This window comes from Macadamia integrifolia, chromosome 10 (genome assembly GCF_013358625.1).
Source record: "Macadamia integrifolia cultivar HAES 741 chromosome 10, SCU_Mint_v3, whole genome shotgun sequence".
NCBI classification, from domain to species: Eukaryota; Viridiplantae; Streptophyta; class Magnoliopsida; order Proteales; family Proteaceae; genus Macadamia; species Macadamia integrifolia.
Window position 1 is genome coordinate 17400288 of NC_056566.1, and position 21351 is coordinate 17421638.

Consider the following 21351-nt stretch of genomic DNA (forward strand, 5'->3'; position numbering starts at 1 on the left):
AAAAAAAAAAAAAAAAATCCAGACCCCTCACTTTCCAATGTTTTTGGGAAAGTCTGACAAATTTCCCACCCCTTTATTCCCAACCCATCAAAACCCCTGCAAACAAATGGGGCCTTCGGGAATGAAGTATGAGAATATTGAAAATGTTTTTATCTTTGTGGTCGTTTTGATGCATTCAGTTGATTTTAATGATCTTCTTTGTTGGTCTAGATTGCGGTGAAAATTTTGATCATACATGAAATCTCAATCAATAATAGGAATGAAATATCATCTGGACTTTGTTTATGTATTGTTTCAACATACCAGATCAAGGAGGATTTGAAGATCTTGAGCATTTTCCTCTTCAAAATTTCCTTATCGGCAATTTAATTTTTATTACTTTATATTTATATTTTTTGTTTTTCTTTAATCTATTCACTGTTTAATTTTTTGTTCATAATTTAGCATTAACATTTTATTGGGAACATAAAGAGAAGTTAGTATTAACATTATATTGGAATCATTAGGGAATTAATTTCTGTGTGAATCGGGGCAAGTATTTATGCATTAAGCTGTGGTTTGCAGTTGAATACCTTTTGATTTGTTGGCATGACAATGGCTTATCAGAGGAAAATAGATTGGTGGGGCTTAAGTAGAAGTTCAATGAGAAGAGAGCAGACTAAGGTTGGGAAGGCCGAAGTTCTAGATGAGAGATGATGTTGGGGGGCTTCTCCCGGACAGTGGTTGCTGATATGCCTGATATGCATCAGTACCTCTTGAGGTCATGGTATTCATTTCCTTGATTTCTTCCCTATTCTATGTTGACATTAGAATTCCTAGTAACAATTTATCGAGAATGTCAATTCCAGTTTCCCAGTCTTTGTTGTAGAATTGCCTATCTTTATTCTTGAATACTACATGCAGGCAATAACTTCCCCAGCATTGGCCAAACACTTATGGAGTAATAGTCAGTATATTGGTTTAAGAAATGCTTGTTACCTCTAATGTTACACAGTATTCTTTTTTCATGGTTTAAATTGTCTGTATCATATTAATAATATATATGCCTGCCTCTGACATGGTACAAGATGTTCAGTTTAATCCCTCTGTAAATGGAATTCTTTCTGTCACCTGTATCCATTTGTAGCATACTTAAATTCACTAGCATTTCCATTTCTCATTCTCAAAGTCTATATTCCATTAAATTCATGGCATTGGCTTCATTGGATACCCTCTGGCAAAGATTGGTTGAGGCTTAACTTTGATGATGTTGCCAGGGAAAACTAGAAACTGTGAGTTCTGGGGCCATCTGTACAACCGTGATGGTTATTTCTTGTTGCACTCTTGCTTGATGTTTTGCTTGTTACAATGGAAGTCTGGGAATTAGAGATATCATGGTTCTTGTATGTTGGAAATGATACACGAAAATGTGGCTTTGACGGGAGCCTTTTACTCACATCACTACCTTCCTTAACCTATACTAGATGGTTCCATGGGAATTGGGATCTTGTAACCTGCTGATTTTTCAAAGATTGGCTGATAACTTTACTGATAATATGGCGAATTCCAGGATGGGGATACTTGTATAGTAGTAGCTGATTGTGATATGCAATTTTCATTTCTTGTTCTTTCACTTAGTATACATTTTGTTTTCCTGCAATAAATTTCCTCTTACCACAACAGAAAGAAGTAAGAAAAATCTAAATCTAGTTATAGTGGACATTGTTCTATCTATGCTCATTTATGTATATGAACAAAGCAGCTGATACATTCCTGCATGTTCTTTTGGTATGAAGGGACTATTTTAAAGGTCCGAGATGCAGGTTCGTAGTCATACACTCGTATAATTCATTATACCATGCACAATTGTATGAATTAAGTACAATATCAAATGTTGTAGTTGTTGGATAACAAATACAAAGCTGATGGCTATTATTTTGGATATATATTGCATGTTAATTTACTTTCAAATTATAATCACAATGAAAATATGACACAAGTTGGAAAAAGGCTTTGCTTGATTGCCTAAAGATGTAGAGTTTTAGGGTGTAATACACATGAAGAAAGTGTGATTTTTATTTTTGTGGGGCTGATTCTTCCCTGTGTTTTGGATTATGCTGAATGCAAGTAGAAAGGTGGAAGATGTAATACACATGAAGAAAGTGTGATTTTTATTTTTGTGGGGCTGATTCTTCCCAGTGTTTTGGATTATGCTGAATGCAAGTAGAAAGGTGGAGATTCTTTTTTCTCTGCTCTAATTATACTTGCATGTACTTTTCTAATAACATCCAGGTAAGCATATTCTGATTCCCTCCACTCCACTTCCCCGCCACACCCCCCCCCCCCAAAAAAAAAAGAAAAGAAAGTATGCGTGTTTCATATTTGATAGAGATAGATATTCAGAGGACATTCAAATGCATTTAAGAACTAATATGAGATTTATATTGCAGAGTGATAATGCCAAAGCTTTTTAAGTTGAAACTGAATGAATAATTGGTATCGTCATGGTCATGTAAAGCCTCTTTGGTCCTACCAAAGACATTAATTGCTAATAAGATTAAAAGGGGAAGAGATCACTGCTTGGTCACATGGTCCGTATGCCAGTATGGGTTCAACGAGTGTTCAGGGGCATCATATGAATAATATTTTTGATTTTACAAGGAGGGGATGGTAATTTCGTGTGCACATGTGTGGGCACATAGCTGTGCACACGTAGCCAGGTAGCTCTCTTTCATATGTGACTCGCATAATGAAAGTTGGGTCAGCTTTATTTTGTTTGCATTGGGAGTGTGTTGGGCCTGCCACCATCTTCTTAAATTAAGACAAAATATAAGTATTTGTCCAATTTTTAAGGTCCCCCCCCCCCCAGGTGGACAACTAACGTTGTCAATTTAGAATTGGAATCGAAAATTAAAACCGGCCATTTGGAATTGAATTGAATAAGAAAAGAGTTGATTTTGGAAAGTGAAATACCATTCGGTTTGATTTCAATTTTAGATTGAAAATCATTGGTTTGAATTTGACATAACCAAACACAAATCATACTGGACCCCACAATCATGCATCACCTTCATGTGTTATTTGTTTTAACAGGTTATTATAGTAACAAAAATTCAGTCTTACTCCAACTAAATGGGGTCAACTACATTAAACCCTTGTTATTTAATCCATCCTATCCCCTTTCGAAAAAAAAAAAAAGGATCCTTGCTCTTCAATCAGCTCTATTCAACATCATATTTGATACAAACCCTAAGGTATGCATGTTTCTTCACCATTTCTCCACAAGTCATTTTAGGTCAACTTCTAGCTCTTTTAGTCCTTTCAATTTAACCCCGCTAGTATTTTGTTGCTAGTCCCAAGCCCGAATAAAGGAGGATGGTTGAGTGCATTAAGTCAGAACCTAGCCAAAAATAAAAATAAAAATAGTGAAAAATTTTTATATGAATTCTACAACTTCCTTCTATTTGCTTCTATCAGTTTTCCATTTAAATAAAATTTGAACCAAATTATTGAGATCATATACAAACCAAATGAAATCAAATATAAAAAATTGAATAAAAATCAAATAAAACTGAATACCAACGTAATAGAATACCTAACAAAAATCCGGAAAGAAACCTTTCCATTCAATTTTAATTTGGGGTTGAAAATTATTTGATTTCAATTTTTACATATTGTATTCTGAGGAAAATTAAAACCTAATAAAAAAACTGGAACCGATCCAATTGACGCTCTTATGGCGACCAATGGTTTGTAAAGATTAAAGAGGCCCTTCAGTAACCGCCTAAGAAAATGTGTGATCTTGTTTTGGTATGGTAGTTGGAATGGCAGTTGCAACGGTTACCGTGGAATTCATGTGCTGACAATGAGATTCGGGTTGTCAGTTTGTTACCTTTTCGGTCCTCCCTCACCCACTACTGAATGATCATATTTAAGGACTAGTTTGCCCTCTTTGAAAGATAAAAATTTCATCCATGTTGATGTTTTCATGGATGCTCTCATTGGATTTTGTACTAGTGTAGTAATCATGGTGTCGAACAGAAAACTCCCCCCCATTATTATGGGCAATTGCTACCTGATCACGTGAACCATGCATTAGTGTGGGTCCAATGAGATTGTGTATTGGAGCACTAAATATAGAAGAGTTTATTGATTTTCATGGGGAGTAGAATAGTAATTTTGTGGCTCGTGTCTGAGGGCAAGAACCACATGACTAGGTAACATTCTTTTCCCTTATTATTATTGAGAACAAAAACTCTGCATGTGATATCCTCAGTATTGCAAGGCTCCATCTCCCCTATGCTAGGAAAGATTCTCCCACCCTTGTTATTATTATTGGGATTAGAAACTTTGCGTGTGATATCCTTGCTGCTAGGCTATGTGGCCCTTGCACTAGCATAGGGGTCAATGCCAGGTCACGTGGGGAATCAAAATTGGTGGGAATTTTTTGCATTTCACTGGAGGGGGGGGGAGGGCATCATTTCACCCCTCAGTGTGTAGGGCAACATAGCTCAGTTGTAATCATTTTTCCCTTAATAAGGGAAAAAAGAAAATTGTCTGGTCTCATTACCCCTGTGCCCAGACATAGGAAATAAAAAATCATATCGATGTTGATGACCCTACGCATGTTCCCAATGCAGGGCCAGATGACCAAGCTGCAATCTCTTGCCCCCTCAATAATTGAGTTGTAGTGACATGATGCATGATTGCTACATTTCAACGGATGTAGGATTGTAGGTGTTGTTTGGTTGGTGATATCAATGTTAATTCAAAAGAAACAACCTTGAGAAAGAAGAATAGAGAAAGAGAGATATATATGAGCGTTAGTTAACTGTCTCTTTTTTGTTTTCCCCCTCGTCCTCTTACTTCATCATTAACATCATTTGTGTTGTTCCTTAGTCGCATTGAGTTGATGTGAGGGAGGAATGTAACTAACAACTAATGACCTAATGCTTATCCAAATCCATTTATGATCACTTTTATCAAATTTCCTCCTTCAAAACCAATACAAATGTTCCACTGCATTTGCGCAACAACAAAGGAGTCATCATGAATGGATGGATGATGTAAATCGCATAATTTTACTAGATCTCCATCTTCTAGAAGTCTTTGTATTTTTTCTTGGGATTTCCATTAAACAAACAAAAAACTGATATCCTAAGTTTTGAAGTATGGAGAGAGAGAGAGAGAGAGAGAGAGAGAGAGAGAGATGATGGTGAGACTCCTTCCACAACATACAGTCCATGTTAGGACTCGGGAGGTTTTATTTATTAATTTTTTTTTTAATTATTATTATTTTTAGAGCGATGAGCTCAGGGAATACGTCTCCTGATATTGTCTGTTCTAAGCTGTCCGTCGAAGCTAACTTAATGTCGCCTCCACGGTTTTAAAATGCTTCATGAGGGAGTGAGGACTCCAATCTTTTTAAGAACCACATTCTTTCCTTTGCTCATCGACTAGGGTTTAGTTGTCAATATTGGGATCGGTCTCGATTGCTACCGATAGGATACTGATCCAGGAATGGCTGTATTGATCTGGATCAATCAATATTTTCCCTATTTTCATAGAAACTAGTTTTTTTTTACAATTTTATGTTTGATATCGATATGATACCAAATCAGACTCAATTGGTTCCAATACAATACAACTAATACGACCAATCCAATATCAGTACCTAAAATCATAAAACCATGCTCACTGATCTGAGATTATCTTAGTCACCCCTGAAGCCTCAAGAAAATAAACCGAGAAGCCCAAACTGGCTTTGCATTGTATAGCAATAATATTCTCATTCAAGAATCATTTGAAGGGCATCTTTGGTCAAACCAGTTGGAAGGAAGGCTTCTCCTTGATTGATCACCCATCAAAGTTATGGGTTCCAACTTCCTATTGGCCCACTATGTTTGACCTAGTAATCTTTATATTTCCAATAGCTGAAAGAAACTTGTGCCAAAATTTGCAAAAGTTGAAATGTCTGCAAGTCAACAATGTTGGCAGTGGATGGATAACTAGGCTGTGTTGAGACTTGAGAGGCCTCTCAACCTATGGTCCTGTTGATAGTTGAAACTACATTTCTACAAAATAATTGAAGTTAGCCTTAATTACGTAAAGAAAAAAAAAAAGGCAGAAGATTATAGTAATATTGGTTGGCATTTACACTTATTCCACTACATCTGCATGACACACAAATATCAAATCCACTGTCTAATCTTACTGATATCTGATTGAACAAAGTGATGGAGTCCACCATTGCAAATACACTAATGCGATGCCAATCAATTTCTCAATCAAAAGGAACTTGTAAAAAAAAAAAAAAAAAAGGATGAAAATGTGATATGCATGAAAATGTTTTCCCACGACCTTTTACATTCGTAAAATTCTCTCTCATCCTTGATGATGTGGATTTTTTAGTCATAAAAATAAATTCTAATACAACAATTGGTAGGGTTTTAAGAGATTCCCTCATATTGGTGGCATCGGGACCTTTTCAAATGATGTAAATGGATATTCGAAAATTTGAATTCGATTTGTATTCATATTCGTATATCTGTATCCATATCCTTTTAGAGGTATCCAGATCATAGTTAGCAAAAACGGAAACGACAAAAAAAGGAAATGGATAGTACATATTTTAAACAGTAAAAAGTTTCGAATGATACGGTCAAATAAACGGTAAAAGAAAACAGAGAATGGTAAAAATCGAAAAACGGACGGTATGGGTTTTAAACGTGTAGATTTCAAATAAATGAGACTAAAAAAAGGTAGTATACTCATATAAATTAAGGAATTATTATATGAATATCTACATCTAGTGTTCAAAACAACTACAATATCTAACATTAATGCTTATACATCTCATATCTCATTATAAATTTTAAAACATATCATTGAATATCATCCAATAACAATTCTAAATTCATATACCACACATGCCCAAAGTCTTATTGAGCAATGTGACAAGGTTATGGTGTTGTTCATTGTTGTCAACATAGTCAACATACTCTTGAAGTGATATATGTTCACTTAGAGTTAGGAGTCATCACTTTAGAAATATTTTTCAGCAAATACATCAGTTTATAGCTCAATTTTGGGGTCCATGAATTGAAAAAAACACATGAGAAATATAATCTATTACATTAGCTTCAAGTTGGTGAAAGAATCAGGTCGATCAAAGTTCGAGAAAGAGATATATGGTCAATTAAGTAGATATTATGTTAAAAAATTAAGTCTTAAAAAATGCCATAAAAACAGGAACGCTTTTTAAACGTGTTTAGAATGTGAATACTTGAAGTTTGCCGTTTTTTAAAGTATCTTTGGGAAACATAAGGTAAAACGTGTTTTAAACGTTAAAAGATGGAAACATGTTTAAAACAAGTTTTAAATGCATTTTTGTTAAAAGTGATTCGGATAAGTCAGAAGAAAAAAATTTCTAAACCAAATAGGTATCCAACTAAAAAAAAAAAGGTATCGAATAATCTTGAAGTGCTTTGAAGATTCGACATATTCTAGAGAATGAGAAAAAGAGAATCATGAGACTAAGACAAATAAGAGATATGGATTGAAAAAGAATTGTGTCATCGAGAGAGGAAGCTCTAGGTTACACAAATTAAAGATGAAAGTGGGGGTTTTTTTTTTTCTTGGATGAAAATATAAATGAATAGTTGAAATGTATCTGCCTATCTAATCTTCGGATCTAATCACATCATATTCGTATTTGATCCATTTACATCTCTATTTTATTGTTCCACTCTTTTTTGTTATTTTGGAAAAAAAAAATTGATATAAAGATATAATTTTTGTATTTTAATGTATTTATATCTTAAAATATTGATTAAAAAAAAAAACATGTGGCTGATATATGTTTATTAATTCAAGATTGTCAGGTTTGACTTTTGTAGTCTTCTGAAATAAGTTAAAAAAAATAAATAAATAATTAGATTTAATCGAATGAGCTTTCACTTCAGTTCAATGAAAACTACATTTATCTAAGTCTAATAAAAATAATTTAAATATATATATATTTTTTTACACATTCTAGAGGAAAACGCTTAGAAAGGGTAGAAAATAAAGTTAAAATTATTGATATTCAAATGAAGAATTTTAATGAAGTGTGTATTTTGTCATAAAAATGTCACTTCATACATATATATGTAGTGTAGACAAACCTGTTTATGGGATCCTATTATTTGCCAATTTTTTATTTTTATAAATTTGTGCGACAAGAATAGCATATCCCAATATAATACTCGAACCTTGACTGTCTGACAACAAATATATATATTTGTTTAATAAATTTCAACCCAAATGCATTTTCCCAAATGAGAAAAATGGTGTACAAATAAGTTATTTTTCATTGAAAATGAAATGAAATTGATAGCCATCTGCTTATGTATTCAATATAGAAAAAATAAAAGAGTTTGAAACAGTGATTGAAAATTCAGATATTTATCACGGGAAAGGAAACTAAATAACGAAGCTCAAACGACATTACCTCATATATCTTATTTTTATTTTTATTACTTAATAATATAAAAAGAGAATTTCTCACAAATAAGAAAAATCTCCCCAAGCCATATCAATGGTGATTCACTGGATGGTAATATTATATGACTATGACTAATTTTTAAAAAAATTTAAAAGGAAGGAATTTTTTTTTTTTTTTTTTTTTTTAACTTTTTAGAAAGGAAGGTTTTGTAATCATTACCTCATATGATTGTACAACTATTTAAAATTTTTATCATATATTTTACATGTAATTTTAAAATTAATGATTTTAGAAGCAAAGTAAAATGAAAATGTACAACCAAATATGGAATCATTTGAATTTAGTATTATAGTCACATGGGGTACGATTACAATTATTTTGGATAGAGCATACTTTAATCCAATTCTATGAGGGGAGGAAAGATGTGAACCAAGAGAGAACCCCCTCGGTAGGATGGGTTTTAATACTCCACACTCTACCTAATGCACTAAGCACTTATTCATAGGTTGAAAATTTCACCTCATTTTTTTTTAATTCCCGTTGCAACCAGACATAATATATAGTGTTGACAATGGTAATGGAGTAAATAATATATATATATATATATATATAGATATATAGCGAGAGAGAGAGAGAGAGAGAGAGAGAGAGAGAGAGAGAGAGAGAGAGAGAGAGAGAGATATGTACTCTGCATCCTCTAACAATGATAATTTTTTTTGTTTGGGATGTATGATATAAGTAACTACAAGAGCATCAACATGTGTGAGTCTTTTGCATATAAAACATTAATTTAATCCTATTCGAGCATAACACCGCACGATCAGATAGCATTCTTTTCCGATTCGGCTCTTCTCCTGAGCACTCATTGCCCAGGTCTTGTCCATAACTACTTGAACGAGTGTGACGTGTTCAAGTGAGAATCCAACGGTTTTGAACGTCTCACTTTTTGCACCTTTATCAATGTCTCGTTTGTTGTGCTTCTTTTCAAAGAGTTGAATCTTCGACTAGACAAATGGCGTTTACCCAAATAACTATGGGGTCAGGAGAAAAGTCGAATCCATTATTTTTCCCTATAAGTAAGTGGAATTTTTCCAATATTATAACTACATATTTTTTTTGATGAATATTATAAGTTTTTTTTGGTAGAAATGAATATTATAAGTTTATAACTACATATTTGTTGAGTCAAACTTGGGAGTTAAGACTTTACCAAAAAAAAAAAAATTTGTCTAAACGTAAACCCTGGCCCGAAGCAGACTAGGCAGTCGTCGCAATAACAGCCAAATTAAGGGAAAAGCTCACAGCTTACAACGTCCTCCGGCATCTACACTACTACAGAGACTGCTGAGGAGCCCACCACCTCCAATCTTGAACCAGTCTCCATGGCCCCACTCCCACCTCATACTTCCCCTTTTCCACCGAGGGGTGCGCCGTGCACAATTCACTCTTTAGGACTTCTTTCTTAACTAGGACTAAGAGTGAAGGGCAAAATTGGAATGAAATTTTTTTTTAGCGAACAGAAACTGAAACCTGTTTGGGTACGGAGACCAAAGTTACAGCCAGATGGAATAGATTCAACCGTTCGATACGAATATACGATACGTGGGTCAAAACGTAATGGACCCACTTCCAAAGGAATATTCCTCAAAGACATTCGGAAACCATTTCTTCCTTTTTTTTTTCTTCTTTTCCCTATATATACATACCTTTAATGCTTTTCGCCTGCCCAAACACATAGCAACAGAGAAAGATTTGGGAAATGAGCGAAGGGTTAAAGAGGGACTACGAGGTTTGTGACGAGATCGGCCGGGGAAGATTCGGTACCGTCTTCCGGTGCTTTTCTCCTGAATCCGGTGAGTTTTACGCCTGTAAATCGATCGATAAGCGTGTCCTCACCGACTCCGTCGATCGAGAATGTATAGAGAAGGAAGCCAAGATCATGCAACTCCTCGGCGGCAACCCTAATGTCGTTCAGGTAATCGATGTTTACGAGGATGAAGACTATCTCGATATCGTCATGGAGCTTTGTGATTCTTCCGATCTTTACGATCGTGTCACTAAGCGGACTTTCTCTGATGTCGAAGCTGCTGCTGTTATGTCTCCGTTGATGGAGGCGATCGCTCATTGTCACCGGAGAGGCGTTGCGCATCGCGACATTAAGCCTGATAATATACTATTTGATTGTCGGAACAGGCTGAAGTTGGCTGATTTTGGTTCTGCTGATTTGTTTCACGACGGTAGATCGATGAGGGGGATTGTTGGGACGCCTTACTATGTTGCTCCTGAGGTGCTTTCTGGGAGAGATTACAACGAGAAGTTGGATGTTTGGAGTGCAGGTGTTATTTTGTACATAATGTTGGCTGGAATCCCTCCTTTTTACGGGGATTCTGCGGCTGAGATCTTTGAGGCGGTGCTTCGTGGGAATCTCCGGTTTCCTACTCGGATCTTTTACTCTGTGTCGCTTGCGGCAAAGGATCTTCTGCGAAAGATGCTTTGCAAGGACGTTTCGAAGAGATTTACAGCCGAGCAAGTACTCAGTAAGTGTCACATTCCCCTTCACTTTTCTTCATCGTTTGTGCCATGGATTACTCTCATAGAGTGGTTGATTCTCTTTCTAGTTCGAAAACTTCACCAATTTTCTTTTCCCTTTATTTTTACTTAGAATCTAGTTGGATTTTTCTTGGTTTTGATTTGTGAGAATGCCTCTGTTTTTCCCTTCGAAGAACTCTGTTCTTTCTGGTTTCTTAATTTTCTTAGTTGGTAGTTTTCAGTTTGGAAGAGGGTGAAAATCGGAAACTTTTTTATGGTTCTTTATTTGGTAGCTGTTACCTTTTCTGAGGTTTTTGTTTCTCAATCGGTTAGAGGGCACTGGGCAGCGAGCGACTGCGTTGTTCTTATTTAGGATTTTTACGGTTGCTGCAAATCTTGAAAGAATCTTTTTTTTTTCCTTTTATAGTTCCGAAAACTAATGTGAGTCTTATCAAATTTCAGGTCATCCGTGGATTACAAGCGGAGGAGAAGCTAGTTCGATGACTGATATGGCTTGAGAGATTATAAGGAAGAAAGTAGCTTAGTACTGTCACTGTTCAGGTTCACTACTAGTAGTACTACTGTATAGGGGGCTACTCTACTGTGCATATATGCCGTGTGTGCCTCGTAGGTTCTCCGGTTCGTATCTGGAAGTTTGTAGGTGGTTCCAGACGCCGGTGTTTTTGGCTTTTGGAAGCACAAGGATAGTGAAGACTGATACTACTCTGGCAGGAGGAGGAGGAGGAGGAGGAGGAGGAGGAGGCATCCCTTTCTTGTTTTGCTTTTTTTCTGTTTTATCAGTTTCCTTCTTTTGTGGTGCGTTTTATGGAATAGTAAAGTAGTTTTGTTCTGTTCTCGAAGACAGGTCGAGATTGTAGAGAGATGTAAGCAAAGTCTGTAATGAATCCCGCCCTCATAGTAAGAGGGGCGACGAAGAATAGAATTTGGAATCTCTTCTCTATTCCGCACTTGTTGCTTCGTTGGTATCATCAGATGCTTTTCTTCTTTTCTGCTCTTATGGAGTTTTTGGTTTCCTCTGTTTTTTAATTTCCAGAAGAGTGGAACACGTGGTGGGTCAATGGGGGAATTGCTTGGCGGTGGAGTTGAATAACTGTTCTCCAATTTTGTTTCTACTTCTCTGTCAGTGGGGGAATAGCTTGGCGGTGGAGTTGAAAAACTGTTCTCCAATTTTGTTTCTACTTCTCTCTTTCTTATAACGTGATAAAATATTTAATTTAAAAAAGAACACATGGCATGTCACTGTCAGAGTGTCAGTACAAGAGGTTTAGGTGTCAAAAATTTGCATTATCTCAGCAATCATGCGGGAGCCGTGACAAAACACTAAAGTTGAAAAGGAATCACTATCGTGGCTTCGGAATCGTCAGTCCTGGGCCGGGTCGGGTGGGTGGTATTGGAAAATTTTAACCCTAGGATTCGGGTTCTCCCTAGCGGGGATAGCTTGGGAAGGAATCCTCCAATTAAATGGGAGTAAGTAAGAAAACAAATTTCATTTATTTTAGAAGTGATTTTTGTAAAGAAAATATTATTGAAATAAATTAAATGCAAGTGAACAATCATAGAGTTTGCTTCTAAATATAGAAAGTTCTAGCAATACTTTTTGTGGAAAAAGGCTTTTTGAGCCTAAGGCATATGTTGCACCTTCTCATATTTATTATTATATTGATTGTTATAAAAGTTTTATTGAAAAAAGTTTGTTATAAAGAAAGCTAATTAATTAATTAAAAAAAAAGGACTTAATTCATTTGAAAAAAACCAACATCTCACAATAAAGAGTTCATGACTCATGAGTTCAACTTTCCTTGGAGCTTATCAAAAAAAAAAAAAAAAAAAAAAAAAAACAATGTGAGAGAGATTGTCGTCTACCCTGTTTGCTTAGAAAACCTCTCCCTTTATGGTTATCTAGTATTTGCCAACTATTATTCATTTATTATGAAACAAACCATGGCCTCAGTTACTCATTTCATTCATTTTTTTGATGTGTTAAGTAATTAAAAGATCTCATTGGTTGTGCAAGAACATTGCTCTGGTCATGTACCAATGCCAAGTTTTAGGGTTGATAGGTTTGATGGTGTATTTTTATTTTATGATAGAAAAGCAATTGATGCTCAGTAAGAAGATGATTATGAATCTCTAGTCAAGTGTCAAGTGTCAAGTGTTATTCAATAACGGTGAAATTATTATTATTATTATTATTATTATTATTATTATTATTATTATTATTATTATTTGGGTGAAACGGGATTACGGCTCCAAAAATCCGACCAACACATACCATATCTGAAACATAGGCTCCTAAAATGGAGCCCTCCAAATGAACATTAGTTGGCTGTGAAGTGGTGGCTTCAGAAATGGGTGGGTGGAATCATTTGAGCCTTGTGAATTAAAATTGGGTATAGATAAAGGGGATGTCTTGATTCCTCATTGCTGAAAGTTGGGCAATGCAGCAACCAACAATGTAGGACCAAACTTAGAAACATAAAACCCAAAAACCAAAATCAAAATCATTGTCGTGCTGTCTGTGTGGTGGGACTACCCAATCCTATCTTATCATATTTTTTTTTTTTTTGAGAAAAAATTTTCTTTCACCATTAAAAAGTGTACAGCCATTAATGGATATCAATTTCTGACCACTATTTATGGAAAATCAATAATACCCTTCATTATTCCACTATACCATATGAATACCATCTGAACCCACTGGTCCACTCTTGACCTTGAGTTTGGAAAAACCTTAGTCCCCTTTCTTTTTGATTGTTCTATATATTTTTTGACAATGATAAAACAAGAATCTTACAATTCCACTGTAATTGTTCGTGCAGTAAACCCATCTATCATAACAATGTACATAGGTCAGATAGATAGATCAATCGATGGTAATGTAAGAAGAAATCTGTATATTACACCAATAAGAAATAAAAAATAATTTAATCCATATGAGATTTTACATAATAATAATAATAATAATAATAATAATAATAATAATAATAATAATAATAATAATTTAAAAGAAAAAGTAGTAATCTGGACCCCATTATTTGTCATGTTTGAAGCTAGTTATGAACCCACATGGGATAACAGAATGGTCCTTTGGTCCCAAGAAGGAAAAGGTTAGAAAGGAGAGACCAAAAGGAAATAATGGCATATAAGCAGATCACACTCAACTATTCCACCGGCCAACTAAGAGAGAGAAAGAGAGAGAGAGTATAAAATATTTAAGATTATAGACTGACTGACTGGATCATTGGACTGGACTTTTTATCAATATTTGATCATCCACTCGTCTTATATTCAATAGATAAGTGCGTTCAACTCTCTCTCTCTCTCTCTGTCTCTCTCTCTCTACTCCGTTGAGGTGGTCAGGGCAGGTCTTGGTTCCCTCTGGCGTGCAATTAGGAATTCAATTTATGGTTGTGGCCGTCTGGTCTACCAGACAATGCTCGCAATTCTCGCCGTCTCTCTCACTCTAGGACAACTTATCACGCATGGCATGACGTATCTGTGTACATTCTTCAATTTTTAATCCAATGTTTTAAAAGTCTTGAAAAGAAGTGAAATATGAAGTAAGGAAGAAGCAATGAAATAAAAAAGGAAATACCATACCAGAAGGAAAGGGAAAATAATCCTCTGTTTTTCCCATCCCTGTTTTTCTTTGTTTTGCTACCTGCAGAACACAACACGTGGACAACTTTAAGACCAACGCACTGGATGTAATAATCCTTACCCAATCTTGACCGTTGGTCTCTTTATTGTCCACGTGTTGCGTTCTGCAGGTAGCAAAACAAGGAAAAACATAGATGGGAAAAACAGAGGATTTTGATCCGAAGGAAAGTGCATTGAGGGGTTTCCCTTCATCTAGAATCTTTAGAAACTTACCCTCCCTCATCCTAGAATCTTCTCTTGGGAATTTGGCATATTCCTCCTCTCCCTCTTCAATCTCTTTGTAGAAACGCAACCCTAAAACGATACAGAAGATAATAGAAAAAAAAAAACAAACAATGCACACGGATTTTACGAGGTTCGGCAAGATTACCTAAGTCCCCGGTGAGATGAGATCCTGCTTCACTATCAATGGAGAATAGGGTTACAGCGCTCGTCCTCACACCTCTCAGTATTGCTTGCATTACAGAGAAAGAAACCCTCGCTACAAATATATAGCGAGAAAAAACCCTAATCCGGATTAAACTACAATTGCCACCCTAATCCGGATTAAAATACAATTGCCCTCAAATAAAAAATTCGAGCGGGGGCTGCGCCCCCCTACACCCCTTGCATACAGGGGGGCCTCCTGCCCCCTTGCAACCCCCACGGCCCGCTAACCGGCTAGTGGGACCGCCGTCCTGGCTGTCTAGGTGCTGCACCAGTACTCCCTGGATTAAACTGCGACGGAATACAAGACATCATACACCAACATCTCTTATCCCTTCACTTTTGTTAACAATTTTTTTTTAATATTTTTAAAATTTCATTCTGCAACTTGATCAAAATTTCATTTGATCTTAAACTTGTTGAAGCAGTTTCCATCATGGCATGTCTCGAGTTCGAATTCTTTGTAAGAGAAAGTTTTTCCTCTCCTTGACTCCATAAAGAAGAAAGTTTTCCTTAACCGTGAAAGAAGTGGAAACCCACAATTGTAATATGTTTACTTGACTTGAAAGTTGAAACATAGCAAAATTTCAGAAATGGGACATGCTAGTCTCAGCCTTCTTCTGTGGCACCCTAGCTAGTTTTTCAATCTTCCTTTACATTTGGAGAGGGGAGATGGGATCCACATCTATTACACAATGAAGAAAGACCAATTGTAGACAAATGAATTGACTGCTCAGCTACTCTCAAGACCCACCACCCTTAGAACAAGTTAGATTCAAATGTAGTAGATAAGGAATGAAGAAAGAACGATTGCTGAATTGTTTCGAGACATTAACAACTAACCATGTGTTTTGTAGGACCCCTCCAAAAAATATTCATTTAATTGGAGTCTTTAAAAAAAAAATCAGGGAATAGTTTTTCATCACATCATGCACTTTCACACCACAAAGAACCAGTGATAATTAGGACCTCTTAGATTTATTATCTATCAAATTTGATGATATATCTTAATTGTGTAACCGTGATTTTAAGTATCAATATTGTAAAGATATAGAAGTCGATATATATTGATATCATCGAAGCCTAATATTAATACAATATCAATAGGGATCTGATTTATGGGTCAAAAAGAGGATTAGGCCAGTTAAATCGGCTTGATATGCTCTGATTCCTCCCAATCCATATTGTGGATTGGTTGAACCGATACTATTGTATATAACTTTGCGTATAACCTACTATTTATAATTTTTTTTTAATGCTTCTTAATGAAATTCTAGTAAGCTCACTCCCATAGATATTTCAAACATATTTCAAATAATGGAGATGTCCTTTTGATATGAAGTTTAACCATATTCTATAGTATTTTATTTGCTTTCCAAAATCCTAGCCTTGGAGAATAAGATGCAGTCATCTTGCAAATATTAGCAACATGTGAGAGCTACCATGCTAACTTGGTGAAATATAATCATTATGATGATTGCAAAACTTGTGGATAAGTAGATTTTAAAGTCTTTTTTTTTTTTTTTTGGATAGTTGGACCCGAGATTTTAAAGTCCCCTGTTCGTATGTTTTTTTTGGTAAAGTCCCTTGTTCGTATGTAAAGTTTCAATTCAATAGTAACTATCATAATAGGTGTGCAAGGGAATATATGAAATAATCTCAATACAGTATTTGAGTGGATTATTGAAAGTTTGGCAAATAATCAATTAATATTACTATCTAGATATATTTCGCACGGACAAAAATTCCTTTCCAAGTTGTAGCTTTGAGGAGCTTTTCTCTATGATTATTATTTATTATCATCCGAGTCAAATATATTTGTTTGGACAAAGAAAGAAAAGATATATATATATATATATATATAAAATAAAAGATGTCAAAAAATATTTATTTTTGTTACATTAAAATTTTAATGGGAGATAGTAAAGAAATTTCATTATAAATTAAAAATATCTATCTTCCTATAAAAGAATATAATCGACTTACTTTTTTTAATAGAAAAATATCATTAAAAGAAACTAAGGAAATAAAATAACATGCAAGTCAACAATTTATAGAGTTTTTTTCCTAATTATAGAAGTTTTAGCATTCAAAGCCAATCATAATAATTTTATGAGAAAAGGTTCTTTGAGTTATTTATTGTGCATCCTCGTATTCATTATTTAATAAATTAATTGTTTCAAAGAAAGAAAAATAATTATTTAAAAAAAAAAATGTGAGAGGATGTAGTGTACCTTACATGTTTGAAGAATCATCTCCCTACTTTAATTTACTATTCATTTTTTGTGAAACAAACCATGGCCTCAATTACTCGTTTCATTCATTTTTTTATTTTTATTATTTTTATTATTTTTTTTTTGTAGAAATATTTTTAATGTGTTAAAGTGATTAAAAGATCTCATTGGTTATGAAAGAACATGGCTCCAGTCATGCACCAAATGCCAAGTTCTATGGCTGATAGGGTTGATGATATGCGTTTTTATTTCATGTTAAGTGAGCTATTGATGCTAAGTAAGAAGATGATTACAAATTCCATAGTTAAGAGTACTCCAATAATGAGGAATTATTATTATTAGGGAGAGGCAAGGTATGTTGCCAGTATACCCAGATTTGTGTCTATCTCTCTCCTCCTCTAATCCTTTTGGAAAAGTCCCCGATGCCCCTTCCATCCCATTTCTTCCATTGATTGAACCACTAACTTTAGAAAAGCAAGCGGCACACCTAACTTCTTCCCTTATTATTATTATTATTATTATTATTATTATTATTATTATTTATTTTAGTTTGTTATTAATAAGATGCACATGCCAATTTGGGTGAATTGAAATTACAGCTCCAAAAATCCGACCAACACATACCCTATCTTCAACACTGGCTCTTAAGATGGAGCCCTCCAAATGATCATCCGTGACCTGAGAATTGGTGGCTTGGGAATTGTGTAGGTGGAATCAGTGTGCCTTAAGAATTGATATGGGGTAATGGATAAGGGGATGTTTTGATTCATCATTGCTGAAAGTGGGACAATGCAGCAAGTAACAACGTAGAACCTAGCTAAGAAACACAAAACCCAAAAACCAAATCAAATCATTATCGGGCTGCTTGTGTGGTGGACGGGAAAATGTGAGGTACATATCCAATCCTATTCTATCTTTATCAAATCCTTTCAACAATAGCAAAGCATATGCAAATCTATATTTCTTACCCTTCAGAAAAAAAAAAATCAATTAGTTTATTTTATTTTTAAAAAAGAAAATTTTTCCTTTCACGTGAAGGAAAAATACAAAAGTATACCTTATGGACACCACCTAAACTCAATGGTTTTCTCTTGACCTTGAGTGTGGAAAAATTTACTATTTTTTCTTTTTGTTTGTTTTAATTAATTCTTTCCGCCAATGATAAAGTATATCTTACATGATAACGTAAATAAGGTAGAAAAATGTAATTGGCTGTATTGACAACACTGAGATAAAATAGATTTAGATTGATAGAGTGAGGATTTCTTACAAATGTAGTGAAAGAAGCTATCTGTACATACACTACACAAATGATAGATTATTAAAAAATGATATTGTCCATATAGTATTTTAAATTGTCAGAATAAAAAAGAGAGCATTAATATAGACCTCATTATTTATTATGTTCAAGGCTACAAATGTTAATGTGAACCTCATTATTTATTATGTTTGAGGCTATAGGAGCCCTTCTAATGTTTGAGGCTATGAGGAGCCCAGAAGGGGTCGGACTGGGGCAGAGACTAAGACCACCTGTGGTCCCAATGCCCAAGGAGGTAAAACGTTGGAAAGGAGAAACCAAAGGGGAAGAATGGCAGATAAGCAGATCAACTCAATCATTCCACTGGCCACCTAACTCTATGTAAAATTATAGACTGGACTGTACGGTTTATCAACATTTGATCATCCACCCTTCTTATAGACAATAGATAAGTGCGTTCATCTCTCTCTCTCTCTGTCTCTCTAGGGATGTGGGAAACATGTGGTAGTCTGGTTAAAGTCTTCGTTGCCTTACCGTGCAATTTGGAATTCAATTTGTGGCTAGGGATATTCTTTTTTTGAAATCTGACTTTGTCTTCTATAGTTTTCACCAAACAACGTGTCAATGTCATTACTTACAATATATCTAAGTGGGTTATTAGTTACCTAGGCAGGGGTTTTGGATGTCTGCTTTTCTGGAGGACCTTATTTGTTTTGTATCGCATCTTTTGCTCTCTGGGACTTTAGTAAATTCTATTTTTCAAGGAAGACGGGGTTAAGGGACTATTGTACCAAAATAAAATGGAAAGGGAGGGGAAGAGAAAAAATGACTACCCAACCTCATAAAATAACAAATGACAACTCAATAGATGTTTCCTCATATCTAAGTAGAAATTGAACAAAAAACAAGGAAAATGAAACAAAGAGTCAAACAATGTGACTTTAGTGTTCCAGGCTTCGTGCGGAACACGACTGCATATCACCCATGGTATAACGTATCTGTGTACATTCTTCAATTTATTTATTTATTTTCCTTCTTTTGATTCCCATGTTTTGAAAGTCTTGAAAAGAAGTCAATTATGAATTCAGGAATAGTATAGAAGAAGCAATGTAATAAGAAAAGGATACCATACCAGAAGGCAAGTGCATTGAAGGGTTCCCTTCCAGGCATCTCCTTTAGAACCTGACCCTGCCTCATCCTAGTATCTTCTCTTGGCAATTTGGCATATTCCCTCTCCCCCTTTTCAGTCTCTTGCTCATTCACTTTTTTTTAAATGTCATTTTGCCACTTGATCAATTTTAATTGATCTTAAACTTGATGTCAACCTCATCCAACCTACCATCAAGGGAAACCACTTTCTCTCTGTTAAAAAATTTCTATCTACTAGCTCTCATCAGCATCACCCTCATTCAAAATACTTTTAGGATTTTTTTAGGATTTTCATGTGGAAGTACTTTAAATATTTTATTTATAATATTAAAGAATGAGTTTTGATAAATGCAGTCCGTCAAATCTATCATCTGGTACATAGAATGATACTTAAATTTTGTGGACAGATAGACTTCTCTAAATGTCTTGCTCACCAAATGGAGTTTGTTAAGTGACAAATTACATCTGTAAAAATCCAAATTTATGAGAGAGTATCTAGTAAAACTTAAGTACCACATACGTGCACGAACACAGGACATACATAGAGATACATGCCAATATATGAAGAGTACATGTACGATCGCATTTGAATCTCAACTTTGAAAAATAGCCATCGAGATTGTCCATTGTCTATCCAATGATTGTAATTGCCACAACATTTTACAATATAGTATATTTGGGTGAGCCACAATAATAAGCTTATCTACCCTGATTGCGAAGTGACAGTTTTCCCTATTTTCATGCTGCTAATGTGGGGGTGGGATCTTCTATTCCACACAGATCACGACACGACACATGGTTACATATTTTCCCTATTTTCATGTGTCAATTACGAGACACATGGTTAGGGAGGAAAGAGTAAAGAGTATGGTAGTTTGGAGCCCCCATGGTTCAAATGTGAGGATGTGGAAAAGCATCCTCACACTATCTGCGTAGGGATATTTAATCAAGGAAAGATGAGACCTTGCAAATCAAGAGTGTACAAAGGGGCATCCAACAAGGGTTAGATTTTTCATTCATGGGATAGGGCAATCATTTTGCCTTTTCTATGTCTGGGTGCAAACTCTACAGAGTCTCCCAATCTTCTTTTTCTATTATTTAAATTGAATTTTCTCATAAAAATTTACATCAACCATAGTTTACATATTCCATCAATGTATGCTTTTTTTTTTTCCTGATAGAAAGCCTTTGGCATCTTGCACCAAACCAAATTGATTTGATATTCGTTGTAGGAGAAAGTTTAAATTTTCTCTCAGCCATTATTCATAGGAGAAAGTTTTCCTCTGACCGTGGCAGAAGGGAAACCCACCATCGTACTATGCTTTATTACTTGACTTGAAAGTTGAACCATAGCATAGTTTCAAAAATGGGACATGCAAGTCTCAGTCTTCTTCTTTGGGACAAAGGAATTGACTGCTCAGCTACTCTCAAGACCCTAGTTAACAATTCGGTTGAATCGAATTTTTTCGAATTAAAACAAAAATTCTGATCGAATCCAAATTTAAAATAAAATTTAGTAAAAAATGTATTTTATACTAATTTGATTTTAAAACGCAAATAATTGGGGCCGAATCGAATTAAACCAAATTATTCGGTCCACTTAAACAGTA

General features: G+C 35.0%; 2 protein-coding genes across 9 annotated transcripts in view; both read left to right on the forward strand.

Annotated features, from left to right (window-relative positions):
* The window catches only part of LOC122091524 (cryptochrome-1-like), a 10946-nt gene extending 9905 nt beyond the window's left edge, over positions 1–1041 (forward strand). For 3 of the 8 annotated variants that reach the window (XR_006143955.1, XR_006143956.1, XM_042661521.1), the window contains one exon: positions 565–1041. The gene's annotated coding sequence lies outside the window, so the exon portion shown is untranslated. The remainder of the gene's footprint in view (positions 1–564) is intronic. The other 5 variants (XR_006143953.1, XR_006143954.1, XR_006143951.1 and 2 more) reach the window with 5 other exon arrangements.
* Positions 1042–10184: 9143 nt separating this feature from the next.
* On the forward strand, positions 10185–11954 carry LOC122090744 (phosphoenolpyruvate carboxylase kinase 1-like). The gene is made up of 2 exons (XM_042660445.1): positions 10185–11001; positions 11456–11954. The coding sequence occupies exons 1-2, from the start codon at positions 10224–10226 to the stop codon at positions 11509–11511; spliced, it is 834 nt and encodes a 277-aa protein (XP_042516379.1). The 5' UTR covers positions 10185–10223; the 3' UTR covers positions 11512–11954.
* The last annotated feature ends 9397 nt before the right edge of the window (positions 11955–21351 follow it).

Bases quoted from the DNA above. Each gene is read 5' to 3' on its own strand.
- LOC122090744 (XM_042660445.1), top strand. From the start codon at position 10,224: ATGAGCGAAGGGTTAAAGAGGGACTACGAGGTTTGTGACGAGATCGGC. The intron at 11,002-11,455 runs GTAAGTGTCACA...ATCAAATTTCAG, and splicing joins TACAGCCGAGCAAGTACTCA to GTCATCCGTGGATTACAAGC.